Raw genomic sequence first — 17,858 nt, 5'->3', positions numbered from 1 at the left:
TGGTGGAAGGGAACTTTGTGTGTCACTGTAGTGTTTCAGCCCTGCTGTGTCTCTTCAGTCAAAGCTATAACCCTGGACTGATGAGTCTAATAAGAGCACAGGAATCAGTAAACAAATTATTTGCTGATGTCTGCCAAACAGATAGTTGTTGTTCATGAGGTACATGCAGAACAGTAAGAATCCAAACAATAGTCTGTCTATTCGTTCTTAACATATCCCGGCAGATTCAGACGATCTGATTGCTGTTTTTCATAATCATAGAATGTTCCTTGAAAAGATCTGTGGACATAACCCACATGAGTCACTGACCAAATATTCTCATTTGAATCTGCCTGAAATTTATTAAGAAAGACTAGATATATTATTATCATCTAATGTATGTCTTCATAGAATTATAACCAGAACTATTTCTAACATTTTCCTCTTCCTGCTGGTGTGTGTTGAATATCTGGGTGGATCTATTATAAAACCCCGTGCCAATTGTGTCTGATATAAACCAATTAATTCTAAAATTGTTTCTCCGATTAAGCAGTTCAGTCAACCACAGGTGGACCTTGAGAACTTCATCACAATTCTTTGATTTATGATTCCATTAATTTAAACCAATATTTCACTGCATGATTTGTCTATTTCTCTAGCATAGCCAAGTCACTTGCACTGAGCCTTTCAGAATTTGTTACAATCTTAATTAATTACCCTTGCATAACGATACTTCATTATAGTAACTCTTTTGTCTTGGGAGTTTAGACTTGAGGCATGTTTCATAAATTTTAACGACTTTAGATTGCCACATGTAACATTGTATGTAGCCATGTCAAAAAAACATGGAAAAAACACAAACTTCCCCTCCCCTCAAAAAATATGTAGACCACTGTTATATCCTTTTTTAAGATCATGTATTTAGGCACTAATTATTTTAGTTATCTAAGTTTGTGTAAATTAGCAAACTCATAATGTAATTCACATAAGAAATGTGTTTTGGGTTGCATAATTCTTTAAATTCAGATATTTTTATAGAATATTGGAATACATCTTTTTTCCTAATTTCTTTACACAGTAAGACACCTGTTTGTGCCCCCATCATAATACATAGCCTCTCAATACACGATAGAAGGTCTTATATTATGAGTACTTAGTGACCACCGTAGTGTCAGTGATATGTAAAAAGCATTCCATACCCTCTGTAAAGTGGTTGCCATTAGGAAGGGTATCCAACCATAAAAGCCATGCCAAAGCAGACCCTGGAGCTCAATGCAGTCCCTTTGACTCATCGGATCCTGTTCAACCATCCAATCCATGTCAACATACTATATGGACATTAAATATTGGTGATATAATGTTCATGAGGGTCACTTACCTGTAAAATGGATGCTTTTCCTAAGTAATCTGTAGCAGAGATTTGTGAATCTCTGTGTTTTTAAGGTGGAAACTTACTGATGAAAGTCCTAGAATTGAATATCACCAGCATTGTATAATATTCCTAAATATTGATATTGTATAATTTGCCCTAAAGGAAATATCGGAGACAGCGGATGGGTGTTCAAGCTGGATCTGGAGACAGACGAACAAAAGGGATATCCATATTGTTTGAAGGCAATATTTTTTGTATTTTAATGCTAAGGGAAGTAACTCTGAGTAAGTCATTGTGGTAGTATTGACATTTCACTGCTACCATGACAACCAACTTAGTTTCTTTAAGTACTGTTTGAAAGGTGAGTCAGATGAGAGGAGTTCCAGCTAGATGAAATTTTCAAGTGGTTTTAATACACAAGTTTCCAATATCCAAGTAGTTAAAAAGCATCATAAGAAGGACACCAAGGAATCCTGACATAGATGCAGCCCAGCCCCACTCTCTTAGAAAGTAAGATTGGCCAAAACACTTATCTGGAAGATGTGTCTTCTCTGAAGACCTTCAACTGTTCAGCTCTCTTGACACTCTCGTACCAATTCCTAGCAAAGATACTTTGCACTCAATGTTTTGCTACATTCAGCTGTAAACATGTAATACTATTAGGTAAGTTCACCGTGAGCATAGTCTTGGAGAAGGTAGCAAGGAGTCATATCCTTCATTGGATTTATTACTATTAGAGTAAGGTAACTGTTAAATCAGTCACATGACTTGAGAGTAATAATTCAATACCAATCAATCAGTTACTTAATGCTTAGAATCATCATCGGCCAAATTGATAACTGGCCTATTTGTGTATTGTCATCAGTTCTCTTGTAACAGCACAAAACACCAAGCTGTATGTAGAGGCTTTATTTGTAGGGTGCAGTTTAATGTTGATAGCAGTGGGAGCTCTGTGCTTTCCCCAGTGTTTTCTCCCTTGCTGGAAGTCGTGGGAGCACTGTGTTGTTCCCCAGTGTTTTTCTGTTGAAATAGTTTGGACTCTGTAATTACTGTTTTCCATTAGTCTACAGATTTAAATAGTAATTCAATTTTTATTTATTTGATAAACAATGAAGTAAGAGGAAGCAAAGTGATGTCTGGGGCAGCACAGTGATAGCAAGACAGGATAAACTGGGCTTAGTATTTGGTTAGCCTTTTTTTAATGTAACCATTTGTGAGGGGGAAGTTAGGAAGTTCTAAAACCTTCCTGACATAAGATCGTAGAAAAGTGTTTCATGCAAAGTCTCTTAATTAAGTGATATACATTAACCTGTTCATTACTGTATTTATTTTGAGATGCTCTGTTTTTTTTTTCAGTTACTTTAAATATAAAAAAGAATTTAGTAAAATAACTTAGTTATCTTTAAGCTAGTGTGAGGAGCATAAATTGTGACTAGGTTTGGTGGAAGATTTTAATTAAAAACTTATGAAAACAAGACATTTGTACTACAGAGCCAGATGCGGTCATATTTCTGTTGAGATGCTCTGTGTTTCTTTCAATTAATTTTAAATATAAAAAATAATTTAGTAAAATAAGTTAATTATCTTTAAGCTGGTGTTAGGAATGTAAATTGTGACTAAGGTTTGGTGGAAGATTTTTATTCAAAATTTTTGAAAACAAGACGTTTGTACTACAGAGCCAGGTCTGGTTTCAGCTGGGTTGGTATTGAAAGGGTTAATTAGTGATAATCAATAATATAAAGAATAACATTTGAGTTACTTTTTTTATATATTAGATTTATATTCATCTTCACCTACTGAAGAATTAATGTTTGGTTTATGGGGAGCTAATTTTTGTTTTGCTGTTGTTTGCACATTTATATGTAGGGCTGACAGAATCCTTAGTGCATCAGACACAATTCTTAGCAGCAGTTCTTCCAGCTTTTTGCATTCTGAGTTCAAATGCTGCCTTTCATCCTTTTGGGGTTCAATAGAACAATGTACCAGTTAAGAACTGGGGAGTCGACAAAGGCAACTAACCTCTCCTACCAAAATTGCTGGCCTTGTGCCAAAATTTGAAACCATTTTTCTAACCAAACTTTGTGGATTGCTGAGATTTTCATATAAACATTTATTTCCTTGTCTTTCTATGTCAATTCTAATGGACAAAACTTTTCTTTTCTTTTTTTTCTTTTCTTCTTCCTTCCTAGATCCGAAGCTGGTACTCTCAGTCCTACGGCTTCTCCAATCACAACTGAGACTGTTAATGTAAATGCGACAACTATCACCACTACTACTATAACAACAACAACAACAACAGAAGGTAGTATCAATCTCATTTCCTTTTTGTCTGGTTACCATTTTAAGCACTTCCTTTCTTTTCCTCAACCCTTGAAGAATAATAGTAAATCAGTAAATTGTTTAGAGATAAATTGCTTTAAGGTTTCTTCAAAAATAATATTCTAGATAAAAAAAATCTTTTGTATAGAATCTAAGGATATGGCCAGTTGTGCTGTGTACCGCTGAACAAATTGTGGTTTTTGCATGCCTTGTTTCACTAGATTAAGAAGTTTCCCTGCTGTTCCATTGTTAAAACTGCATTAGGGAAGGCATCCAGCTGTAAGATGTAGAATCTCATCTATGCTGTTATAGAAGGAATTATTGTGTGTAAAGAGCAAGGTCTCAACTCCTCCAAAAAGTTGTCACAATGCACTGATTCTGCCTGGTTAGCCACATTCTCTGTTTAAATCATTGGTTCTCAACCAGGGTCCATATGACCATTGGGGGTCCGTATAAGATTTCATTAATATTTATGTGCAGTGAATTGGTTACATACAATTCCTAATATTCAATCATAAAAATACCATAGGATTTTTTTTTAAAAACATTGAATGGCTATGGGGTGCCTAGGAGAGTAAAACAGGAATCAAAAAGGTCCATAGATAAAAAAAAATGGTTGAAAACCAGTGATCTAACTGATCAATGGCACTGGAAAACAACCATGACTTGGATACCATCTGACTTTCGGTATAGTCAGGCTGAAAATCACTTGACAGCAAGCATTTTAAAAGGACCTGAAGACAGACAATGTCATGTGCAGACAGGATACCGAATGCACTTTTGCTAAAGGACAAGAAGCTGAATGGGCATAAAGCTGAACTAACACAATGCCAAATGGACATAAAGCTGAATGGTCACAATAATGGGGGGGGGAGGCGGCGAACTGGCAAAAACATTAGCACATCAGGCGAAATGCTTAGTGGTATTTCACCTGTCTTTACATTCTGAGTTCAAATTCCGCTGAGGTTGCCTTTGCCTTTCATCCTTTCGGGGTTGATAAATTAAGTACCAGTTGCGTACTGGGGTCGATCTAATTGACTGGCCACCTCCCATAAAATTTTGGGCCTTGTGCCTAGAGTAGAAAAGAATAATGAAAAAAAAAAAACACTCCTACCTACATAGTTTAATGACCATTTTAACCTGTCAAATGGTCATATTGTAGGAATAAAATGGTTATTCTATATTTGAATTTTTGTATGTCTTTTGGCATCTTGTTTTGTCAGCATCTTGTCTTGTCAGCATCTTGTCTGTTCAGCATTGTGTCCATTTGGCTTCTTGTTCTTTGGCAAAAGTGCATTCAGCATCTGGTCCATGTACCATCAACATTACATGGAATCTGCTGATCAGCACAGAAGAACCTAAAGCTTAATGTGTGTGTGTTTATTGTATCTGTTCAAATAGAACAGTTGAGGTAGACCAAAAACGAGATGGCTGGTTGGTTCTTGCTTGCTTGTGGTGGCATTCTCCCAGGATGGATTGAGCCAGCTCTGACCAACAAGTTCACCATATCTCATGAATGCTAACCACATCCAATGGCTGGCCTTAACATTCCAACAGGCAAAGTAATGCTTCTGCCTGCAGCCCAGATATCCAGCTTACAAATTTGACAAGTGCCCCACTAGGGGAGCAGCTGCCTTGTATAGTGTGGACACCATAGCCATAGTCATTTGTTGTTGATGTGTAGAGGTCATGGTTGGAATTTCAGTGGGAATACAAGTTCACATGTGGTCCTGGTCACATATAATGAAATGGTTGGATAATACCCATAGTTTAATTTGCTTCTGATGGGACCTTATGGAGGTGGAACCTGAGGACTCTACCCCTGTGACACTCTTAGGAATAGTGGGTGGAGAAGATGGGTAGATGCTTATTGGTTCAGCACAGCATCCTACCCCATGTCTCAATCCTGTGTTGGGGCTGGATGCTTTTGTTCAACTCTTCTGGTCCTTGGCTGCTTCTGTTATCTTTACACTTGCATATGCACATATAAAATCTGATCAAAAGTATCAGGACTGTTGCTATGGTAATGGAGCTAAAGAAGGCAGAGTGAAGCCACTTGACACAGATTGACCTCCAACTCGGTCATGCATGAACACTAAGTTATAACATTCTCTCTCACTTTTGATGTTTGTAGCAGTGTGATTATTTCATTACACTAAAGAGGTTCCATCTGTGACCATGGCAGAGAAAATGTGTGCGTGCACACGTGTGTACATGTGTGCACACAGAAGGATATGTGATTTGATGGTTGTTATGATCAAGAATCTTTCCAAAAATCAAATCCCACTTGAAAGGAACAAAATTTCAAGACACGAAGGAAATTCAAAAGAAAGTGATGAGGCAGCTGCCCATTACCCCCAAGAAGAAGTTCCAGGAATGCTTCTATGGCTTCAGAAGGGGACAGCTTCAAAGGAGATTAAATGCCAGGTTGATATGCTTTGTAGTTTCCTTTCCATAGCACCAGTCCTGATGCTTTTTTGATCAGACCTCGTACACAAGCTCATTGTTTATGTAACATTACGAAAATATTAATATCAGATGCATGCTTGTGGTGGAGTTGTGTGGTCTGGAAATATATTTTGTAGATGCTTGGTTTTTACATAGTTTCCCTTATACTAACACAATGTTCTTCAGCGGAAAGAATAAAACTAGCACCACACACAGAATAGAGGGAGGGAGACTGGTGGTGGTTTGTATTGTTTGAAAAAAGAAGCAACCGAAAGAGTACAGTGGAATTGCCAGGAAGAGTAAAACCTCCAATGTTTCAGTCCTTCAGGATAAAAACTGACAAAAGAGAAATAAAAGAAAGACAGGAGAGTGTTTAAAAATTCTATGATTAAAAAATTGGCTGCAACTGATGAGGAACACAAGACAATATCGGCTCACATTTATAATCAAGATTTAATAGGAAAGAGAAAAACTGATAGAGGAAGAAAAGAAAAGAAACAAGGCAGGTGATGTGTAAGAGGTTAAGATGTTATATAGTGTTAAAAATATGAAACATAATTAAAAAGTCCTTACTTTAAACCTCATGTTATTGTATTTCTGTTGAGATGCTCTGTGTTTCTTTCAATTAATTTTAAATATTACAAAGAATTTAGTAAAATAACTTAGTTACCATTAAGCTAGTGTTAGGAATATAAATTGTGACTAAGGTTTGGTGGAAGGTTTTTTTACTTCAGAACTTTTGAAAACAAGACATTTGTAGACCAGAACCGGTTTCAGCCAGGTTGTTATCAATTGGGTTAAAGAATTAAATGAATACATCTTCCATTCATCTATTGACCTTATTAGGTATACAACTTCTGTAGAGTTCTTCCCCCTTTATCGAGTTGATGGTCTGTATCCCCCCCCCCTCCCCTTGCTGACTCTGTTTCTCTATCAAAGTAATTTATGTATGATGACTATTAAAGTGTTAGCAGGAATTGGGCTGGAAGTAAGTGCAAAGCTATAAATTGTACATCTATCTACCTATTAACACCAAGACTTTGTAGTCTACCTGGGTAGACCCATGGTGTAGCCAAGTAGTCATCTTATACATATGTAGCTGTAGTGTATGTAAATAGCCTTGGTGTATCCAGGTAGGTGCTGTGCATCTTGGTAACTGTGGGATACCTGGGTAGCTGTTGTATATCCAGGTAATATCCAGCTGTAGCATTATCTGGACAGATGCGGCATATCAGGATAGCCATGGCATACATTGGGTGACCACAGCACCACAATATTAGTTTCAAATGTCGGCACAAGGTACATTGACCCCAGTATTCAACTGGTACTTATTTTATTGACCCTTAAATGCAAAGCCGACTTTGGCAAAATTTGAACTCAGAATGTATAGACAGACTAAATGCCACATAGCATTTTGGCTGGCATGCTAACGATTTTGCCAACACACCACCTTAAAAATATTAATAATCCTTTCTACTGAAGGTACAAAGCTATGAAATTTTGGGGGAGGGAACTAGTTGATTACATCAACCGCAGTGTTTCCCTGGTACTTAATTTATTGATCCCCTAAAGGGTGGAAGGTAAAGTCAACCTCGGTGGAATTTGAACTCAAAACGTCAAGACAGACGAAATACTGCTAAGCATATTTTCCAGCATGCTAATGCTGCCAGCTCGCTGCCTTAATAATAGTAATAGTGATGATGATAATGGTTTCAAATGTTGACACAAGGCCAGCAACTTTGGGGTAGTGTGTAAGTTGATTACATTGACCCCAGTGCTGAACTGGTACTTATTGTACCAACCCTAAAAAGATGAAGTGTAAAGTCAACCTTGGGGTAATTTGAACTCAGGGTACAGAGACGGACAAAATGCCACAAAGCATTTTGCCTGGTGTACTTCCTATTCTGCCAGCTTGTTACCATAGTACCATAATATTACAGAATGAGAATAGGTTGGATTTTGTCAGGAAAGTAGAGTTTTACAAGATTCTCAGAAAATTCATATTTAGTAACAAATATTATATGTTAGTATTATTATTATTATTACCAGTAAATGTGGGATTCACATAGTTAATGAGTTTGTTCGTTATGTAATGAAATAATGTAAATGCAGTTTGGTTAAATGGTTAAAAGGTTGCTTAACAGTTTCAAAGTCTCTAGTAGAGTCCCACTGTGTGGTTTCTTGTGCAAATGTTTCTTTTTTATATCTGTGGGTCACCTGAAAAACCTTTGTGAATGAAATTGCATAAATGGAAACTGTGGAGAAGCCTGGAGTTTGTACCTGTAATTCAAAGGTCCAACTTTTTCAAACTGATTCTGCCTGAGGATTATTATATTAAGGGTGCAGTTGTCCGTGGAGTACTCAGCCACTTATTTACTAATTCAATGAATAAAGAATTCAGTTGATCAAATAATTGCATATTCAGTGTTGGAACTAACAGAAATTTGTTTAGTAATTATATTCTGTAAAAGAATGGTAGGAATTAGTGCCAGAAAACGGTTGAGGACCAGAAAAGAGATTTTCATGATTTCTACATGATGCATGTTGAATCTCCCGTTAACCCCCACCCATTTCATTTTGATGAAATAAACTTTGTTAGAACTTTCATTATCCACCATGGAGCATATTAAATTAATTTTGTTTTAGTATTAAGAGAGAATGCATAGTCTTGGCCACGTTGAAATGGAATGAGGCTCAACAAGGTTGCAACTGATCCTGTGCTTGTCAAACTTGCATTCTCTGTTGGTGTTATATATAATATCTGAAAACTCTTTTGGAACATCATCATCGTTTAATGTCCGTTTTCCATACTGGCATGGGTTGGTCGGTTCAACAGGTCTGGAAAGCCAACAGCTGTACCAGGCTGCAATCTGATCTGGCAATGTTTCTACAGCTGGATGCTCTCCCTTAATACCTATTTCTTTATTTCCCACAAGGGGCTAAACCCAGAGGGGACAAACAAGGACAGACAAACGGATTAAGTCGATTACATCGACCCCAGTGCGTAACTGGTACTTAATTTATCGACCCCGAAAGGATGAAAGGCAAAGTCAACCTCGGCAGAATTTGAACTCAGAACGTAGTGGCAGACGAAATACCGCTAAGCATCTCACCCGGCGTGCTAACGTTTCTGCCAACTCGCCGCCTTTAATACCAACCACTCCAAGGCTAGAAGGTGCTTTTTACATGCTACTGGCACAGGAGCCAGTCAGGTGGCCCTGGCATCGGCCACATTTGGATAGTGCTCCATATATGCCACCAGCATGGATGCCAGTCAGGTGGTCCTGGCATCGATCACATTTGCATAGTGCTTTTTACATGCCACCAGCACGGGAGCCATCAGGGGGCACTGGCATCGGCCACATTCAGATTGTGCTTTTTACATGCCACCAGCATGGAAGCCAGCCAGGCGACATAGTTGAATATTTATTTTTATGTAGAAATAACAGAAATGCACTCCTGGGTGCTGGCATGGCTGTGCACTTTCCAACCACATGGTTTCAGGTTCAGTCCCACTGTGTGGTGGCAAAGTGTCTTCTGCTATATCTGTGGGCCAACCAAAACCTTTTCAGTTGGTTTGGTTGCTAACTGGCACTCTGTTGGTTATGATGATGTGGGTTTCTGATGATTTGAAGAAAGGAACAACCTGCTTGTGAAATTAACATGTAACTGGCTGAGTATTCCATAGACACATACCCTTAACATAGTTCTTAGGGCGATTCAGTGTGATATAAGATGTGTCAAGGCCAGCCCTTTAAATTACAGGTATAGCTCATTTTTGCTAGCTGAATGAACTGGAGAAACTTGAAATAAAGTATCTTGCTCAAGGACACAGTGAACTGCCAGGATTTGAACTCCTGACCTTATGATTGTAAGCTAAGTACTCTAACAACCGAGCCACGTGCTATGTGTGTTTGTGTGAATGTGTACAAAACCACACTGAGATTTGAGTATAAACCATGAAGAATGGCCACCATTTGCAGCTCACCTGTAAACTGTGACAGTATCATTTGCAGTTGTGTTGTAACTGGTGAAAGTTTGACATTTCCTCTCATCTTGTTTCACTCATCATCATCATATATATATATATATATATAATATATATATATATATATTCGATGACTGGCACCCATGCCAGTGGGGTGCTAAGAGCACCATCCGAGCATGATCGCTGCCAGAGCAGCTGACTGGCTTCCGTGCCAGCGCCACGTAAAAAGCACCATTCAAACGTGATCGATACCAGCACCACCTTACTGGCACTTGTGCTGGTGGCACGTGTAAAACATTTGAGCGAGGTCGTTGCCAGTGCCACTGGACTGGCTTCTGTGCAGGTGGCACATAACACTACTTGAGCGTGGTTGTTTCCAGTACCGCCTGACTGGCCCTTGTGCCGGTGGCACGTAAAAGCACCCACTACACTCTCGGAGTGGTTGGCATTAGGGAGGGCATCCAGCTGTAGAAACTCTGCCAGATTAGATTGGAGCCTGGTGCAGCCATCTGGTTCGCCAGTCCTCAGTCAAATCGTCCAACCCATGCTAGTATGGAAAGCGGACGTTAAACAATGATGATATGTATGTATGTATATACATATATATATCCTTCCATCTAAGCATTGGAACACTGATAATAACTGACTATGATCAAGAAGATAACTTGACTTCCATTCACTTACATAATCGAATGACATTGGCCTGTCATAGTTGTAGGATCAAGACTTACATTCATGATAAAGAAAGAACAGCATCTGGTCTTTAGCTAGTTCACACTGTTGGAAATATTTAGACAAGGTGCCCTCCTTCAGTTCTCTCTCTACCTAAGTTTTGCTTCCAGATTTTGACGATGGTCATCAGCTTTATCACTCTCACCAGTGAAAGACAGTCTGTTAAGTCACAGGTACTGTTTTTTTTTCAGCCCTGATTAATTTGATTAAATCCTGCCCCAAGCTGGATAGTTGATTGTTTAATAGTAAAGCTGGTGTCCCGCACCTCAAATTCATCCATATTTACCTCCAAATCATTGTCGTCTACCTTAAATCCATTGTTGTCTACCTGGACTTCATCAACTTGAGTTTTGCCGTCGTAAACTGAAATGTCGTTGTAGTGGGATGGAGTGAGTTTTGTTTCTGTATGGACGTCGACGTCAGTGATTTCTTGATGCAGAATGAAAATATTTAAGTTTTCTAAATGATTACAAGTTTGGTAGAACAATAATAATTATTCCACATTACAATGCCATAAATAATATTCTTTTACTTGTTTCAGTCATTTGACTGCAGCCATGCTGTAGCATCATCTTGGAGGGTTTTAGTTGAACAAATCGACCTCCAGGACTTATTCTAGCAGTCTCTTTCACTGAACCCTTAAGCTACAGGGACCATGAACACACCAACACCGGTTATCAAGTGGTGATGGGGGTAACAAACACAAAGACGCACATAAATATAAACATATATATACACACATACATGCATGCATGCATACATACATGCACACATGCACACACACACACACATTAATTAGGAACAAAATCCTTCAAAGGGATGTTAAACATCAAAGTCTGCTGGTTCAATCCAAGCAAAGAATATATAAAAAACTATATATTTAATATTGGTATAATCAGTAAATAAAGTATAAGGAAAGAAAAGAATATAAGCAAGGATGATCTTTTAACACAAAATTGGTACAAATCCAATAATAATTCTACAAGTTGATTCCAAAACAAAATGGAAAATGGATAAAAAATATATATATATATCTATATAGGTTTTTAAATTTTAGTCTTTTAATTAGCTAAGTATCTAATTCTTTGTAGTTAATAGATTATTTGTTTCATTAACTTATCTGTAGATTGAATGTCTATACCATTCATGTTTAATTTAAACAGTAATGGCAAATGTCAACAAATATCTATCTATTGCGAATTGTCATTTTAATTAACGCTGAATTGGATTTCTTTTTCTTTCTGGTTTTCAATGGTTTGGCATTCGGATAATTACCTTCTATCATAATTTGTTTGTTCCTTTCTGGGCTATTAAAGGTCTTTATATTTTTGTTGGTTGAACCCATTCATTCCAATAATGAATTCCTGAAGAAAGGCTTAATTTGTGATTTCAAAAGGATTGTTTTTCATTTTGTTTTGGAATTAATTAGGTTTGGAAACAACTTGTAGAGTCTTTATTAGATTTGTACCAATTTTGTATTAAAAGATCATCTACACTTATATTTTTTCCTTTGCTTGTACTTTATATATATATATATATATATATATATATATATATATATATTATATATATATACACAGAGCGAGAGAGAGCGATAGATATGACAAGCTTTTTTTAGTTTCTGTCTACCAAAGCCATTCACAAGGTTTTGGTTGAATAAAGCTATAGAAGACACTTGGCCATGGTACCACAAAGCGGGGCTAAACCTGGGATGATATGGTTAGAAAGCAAGCTTCTTACAACACAGCCACATTTACATACCGTATACATACACACACACACACACACACACACATGCACTCAATATGCGCAGGTATGATTGTGTGGTAAGAAGTTTGCAAAGTTTGTTTGCCAACCACATGGTTCTGAGTTCAGTCCCACTGCATAGTTCCTTGGGAAAGTGTCTTTCATTGCAGCTTCGGCCCAATCAAAGTCTTGTGAGTGGATTTAGTAGGCAGAAACTGCAACAAGCCTGTTGTGTGTGTGTATATATATATATATATATATATCACTAGTTTTCCAGACATGAGTTCTACTTCGTGTCAACTTTCATCAAAATTGATAAAACAATGTAGGAGGAGTTAGCTAACAACGTTACAAACACACCCACAGATTTCCACATATGTAGTAGATATGTTTGTGTGTGTATATATATATATATACTACACTCATAGCATAGTAGAGTTGGTATTTTTATATCAAATGTACTAAATGTATATTTATTGTTATGTACAGTGTGATTGTTATTGTATAAAACTTGGAGCAAAGCAAAGACCACCTTTAGTCATGAATAATGATGGGGTTACACCCAGAAAGTTCCCCTCTGAGGTACAAGTCCAGGCAAGGTTATTCATGGAAGACCATCAGTTGCCCATGCATACCAGCCTCCCCTCTCTATGCCATTGATGTTATCCAAGGGAAGGACAAAGGGGCCGATACAGCTTGGCACCTGTGATATCACAACTCATTTCTAGAGTTGATTGATTTGGAGTAACATGAAATAAAGTGTCTTGCTCAAGAACGCAACACAGAGCCTGGTCCAGGAATCGAATTCACTGTCTCATGATTGTCAGCTCAATGCTCTAACCACTGAGCTATGTGCCTTTACTTATGTTACAAAACTTGTAATCCTTTAGAAAACATTTTAATTATTTACATTATTTACATTTTTTTTTTAATGTTTACATTCTTCCATGATTCTGCCACAAACAAGCACTAAGCATCACTGTCTGTTCATGGAGAAAGAATTCACTTTGTCCTCCTGTGACAGCATTCAAGTTGATGATGATGAGATCATGGTTGATAATGGTGAATTTCAAATGGGATGCTTAAGATGGGTTTTGTAATAATACTTAGTCATTCTCTCAGTAAATACCACAATAAGACACAACTAACTTGCAGTACCACAGTATGTGACTTGCAGTACCACAGTATTTAACTTGCAGTACCACAATATGTACCTTGCAGTACCACAGTATGTACCTTGCAGTACCACAGTATGTGACTTGCAGTACCACAGTATGTAACTTACAGTACCACAGTATGTACCTTGCAGTACCACAGTATGTACCTTGCAGTACCACAGTATGTACCTTGCAGTACCACAGTATGTACCTTGTGGTACTACAGTATGTAACTTACAGTACCACAGTATGTACCTTGCAGTACCACAGTATGTGACTTGCAGTACCACAGTATGTAACTTACAGTACCACAGTATGTACCTTGCAGTACCATATTATGTGACATGCAGTACCACAGTATGTACCTTGCAGTATCATAGTATATAACTTGCTGTACCACAGTATGTGATTTGCAGTACCACAGTATTTAACTTACAGTACCACAGTATGTACCTTGCAGTATCATAGTATATAACTTGCAGTACCACAGTATATAATTTACAGTACCACAGTATGTACCTTGGAGTACCACAGTATGTACCTTGCAGTACCACAGTATGTACATTGCAGTACCACAGTATGTACCTTGCAGTACCACAGTATGTACCTTGCAGTACTACAGTATGTACCTTGCAGTACCACTGTATGTACCTTGCAGTACCACAGTATGTAATTTGCAGTACCACAGTATGTAACTTGATGTACCACAGTATATAACTTGCAGTACCACAGTGTATAAGTTGAGATTGGGGTGGGGAAGCCTTGCTAACTTTAATCGCTTGTGTGGTGGGTAGAGTGATGATGATGATGATGGCTAGTCATATTATACTACAGCAGATGACAGCTTATATGTAATTTTTCAGGCACCCCACTGAACATTACTGGCGACAGTGATTGTCCCGAAAACAGTAAAGCTGCTGTTGAGGTCAGTTAAGTATTGCAGTGATTGTTGTTCTTTCTCTTTGACCACCCTTGTCACACACGTCTTTTACTAGACAACTGCATCTTTTTCCTTTTTTTTTTGTTGTTATTGTTGTTGTTCTTGTTCCTGTTTCTTTTAAATTTTTTTGTTTCTTTTTTTATTTTTTCCCCGTTGTTGTTTATAGCCTTATCCTTTTATTTTTTTTTTTTACCTAACCTGACATCTACCATTGACCACCTACAAATGATAATATCTCTCTACCTCTTAAACCATGTGCTTTCCTTCATTTCTTCCAATCCATTATTAGATTACTCTGTTTCTCACTAACAATTAATTTATTCATTAATTTCCATTATTATTACGAATATTCTCCCTTTTTGAGCATTGTCTGGTAACCCTGTTCAGTTTAGTTCAAACTTCTGGAGTTCATTCTTTGAGCTCTTCAATGTAGCATGTTTTCCCCAACATAGAGAGATTAGGACCTGGGGAAGATCAGTGTACAGATTAGAGTATGTTGCAGTTAACAGAGTTAGAGTATTTCTTTCCTTTTTTCTCCTTGTTGCCATCATCAGACTGTGGCCATGCTGGGGCACCACCTTGAAGAACTTTTAGTTGACTGAATTGACCCTGGTCCTTTTTTTTTTGTTAATCCTGGCAGTTATTCTATTGGTCTCTTGTTGAATCACTAGGTTATGGGGACATAAATATGCCAACACACACACATATCATCATCAAGTGTTGGGCCTCACAGATGAGAATTCTTTTCAAGCGTTGGGTCTCAAGGAAGTGAGTTCCTTCTGAGTGTTGGACCTCATGGAGGCAATGACCGAGACCTTTGGCATTATGTCATGCATGTGAAGACCCATCAAGCCGAGCAAAATCGCAGTTGTGGCAGATACCGGTGTTACACATGTGGCATCTGTGCTGGTGACATGTAAAAGCACCCATTACACTCTTGGAGCGGTTTACATTTGAAAGGGTATCCAGCCATAGAAAGCCATGCCAAATTAGACTGAAGTCTGGTGCAGCCTTCCAGCTTACCAGCCCTGGACAAGCAGTCCAACCTATGCTAGCATGGACAACGGACATTAAATGATGACGATGATGGCTATAGTAGAACATGTCATCAGTTCACCATCATCAATTCGGTTTTTTCGGGGGGAATGGTTTCCAATATAATAGTTTTTAACTATTAATAGTGAAATAATACGTAGATATTTTCTCGGTAAACTTTCCTCGCAGTGAACTTTCTTCAGAACGGTGACCTGATGGCAGTGAACTCACTTGTAATCATAGTAGAAGACACATATCCTAGGTGCCACACAGTGGGACTGAGTTCAGAACCATGTGGTTGGGAAGCAAATTTCTTACCACACCCACACCTATGAATATCAGAAAGAAAAGAAGAGAATCAGGTCAGATATGATGGTTTGAAGTGGAAGACAAAAGCACTGGTCATTGAAAATGGTGAGCGTTGTATCTATTGTTGTTGGAGCCTTGGACGCTGTATGTATGAAGCTCTCAAACTGGATTGGGAAGATATAACATTTACAGGAAATAGCATTTTTAGGAACTGCACAAATCCTCCGCTAGAGAAATATCTTGAAATCTGAATGGCAGGCATTACCTTATTCCACTAAGGTTGAGGACAACTGACACAGTAAAGGTGTTGTGTTAAACAGCAACAATAATAATAGTAATAATAATGATAATGATAATAATAATAATAATAATAATAATAATAATAGCAGCACATGACCAGCAATTTTGTGGGGAGGCACAAGTCAATTATATCAACTCTCATGCTCAAATAGTTCTTTCAATCCCCAAAAAGGGAAAAGCAAAGTTGACTTTGGTGAAATTTGACCTCAGAATGTAGGAGCAAAAGAACTGCCCCTAAACATTTTATCTAGTAAGGTAACGATTCTGAAGCTCACTACCTTAATAATAATTCTTTCCAGTTTTAGTTAAAGGTCAATAATTTTGAGGGGAGGGGTCTAATCAAGTACATCAATCCTACTACTTGACTAGTTCTTTATTTTATTGACTCCAAAAGGATGGAAGACAAAGTCAGCCTCAGTGTAAAGATGTCACTAAGCATTTTGTCCAACATGTTCCCCATCCTAGCTGTTTACCTTAACCCTTAATAATAATAATTATCATTATTATTATTATTTCTACTCTAGGCACAAGGCCTTGAAAATTTTGGGAGAAGCGGGATAGTCAATTATATTGATCTCAGTGCATAACTGGTACTTATTTCATCGACTCCCTGAAAGGATGAAAGACAAAGTTGACCACAGCGGAATTTGAACTCAGAATGTAGCGGCAGACAAAATACTGCTTAGCATTTCACCTGGCATGCTAACAATTCTGCCAGCTTGCTGCTTTAATAATAATATTAATCTTGACAAAAAATCCTTGTGAGTGTATTTGGTAAAGAGAAACAAGGAAACCCATCATGTATGTGTGTTTGTATCTCCTTTTCTTGATGTCACATGATAGATGTCAATGGGTGTCATTGTCATACAGGCAGTGTCACTGATTTCCAATCTTCCTTGAAAACATGTCTGGCCATGGGAATGATGAAATATTATCTTGCTTGGAAGGCAATATGCAGAAGGGCATCTGGCTGTGAAATAGAAATAAAAATGCCTCGATGAATTCGAGACATGGGGACATGACAAGGATGATAATGATGAAGATGATGGTAGCACTGACGAAAGATTATAAAACAAAGGGGATTGATTGTGTGGGGGCATGTAGGGGTTGATTCATGTTGGATAAGAAATGTAAGGGCTTGTCATATCTCTTTTACTCTTTTGTTTCAGTCATTTGACTGTGGCCATGCTGGAGCACCGCCTTTAGTCGAGCAACTCGACCCCGGGACTTATTCTTTTTGTAAGTCCAGTACTTATTCTATCGGTCTCTTTTTGCCGAACCGCTAAGTGACGGGGACGTAAACACACCAGCATCGGTTGTCAAGCAATGCTAGGGGAACAAACACAGACACATACATATATATATATATATATATACATATATACGACAGTCTTCTTTCAGTTTCCGTCTACCAAATCCACTCACAAGGCATTGGTCGGCCCGGGGCTATAGCAGAAGACACTTGCCCAAGATGCCACGCAGTGGGACTGAACCCGGAACCACTTGGTTGGTTAGCAAGCTACTTACCACACA

General features: G+C 38.0%; 1 protein-coding gene across 6 annotated transcripts in view; it reads left to right on the top strand.

The window, feature by feature from the left end:
• The window catches only part of LOC115212788 (LLGL scribble cell polarity complex component 2), a 160,070-nt gene that overhangs the window by 125,571 nt on the left and 16,641 nt on the right, over positions 1–17,858 (top strand). For 4 of the 6 annotated variants that reach the window (XM_029781481.2, XM_029781482.2, XM_029781480.2 and 1 more), the window contains 2 exons: positions 3,541–3,653; positions 14,605–14,666. In XM_029781481.2, the coding sequence (XP_029637341.1) occupies positions 3,541–3,653; positions 14,605–14,666 (175 nt within the window). The remainder of the gene's footprint in view (positions 1–3,540; positions 3,654–14,604; positions 14,667–17,858) is intronic. The other 2 variants (XM_029781484.2, XM_029781483.2) reach the window with 1 other exon arrangement.

Source organism: Octopus sinensis, linkage group LG6, assembly GCF_006345805.1.
Source record: "Octopus sinensis linkage group LG6, ASM634580v1, whole genome shotgun sequence".
NCBI lineage: Eukaryota > Metazoa > Mollusca > Cephalopoda > Octopoda > Octopodidae > Octopus > Octopus sinensis.
Note: the sequence above shows the minus strand (reverse complement) of the source record. Positions and strands in the feature narration are given on the sequence as shown.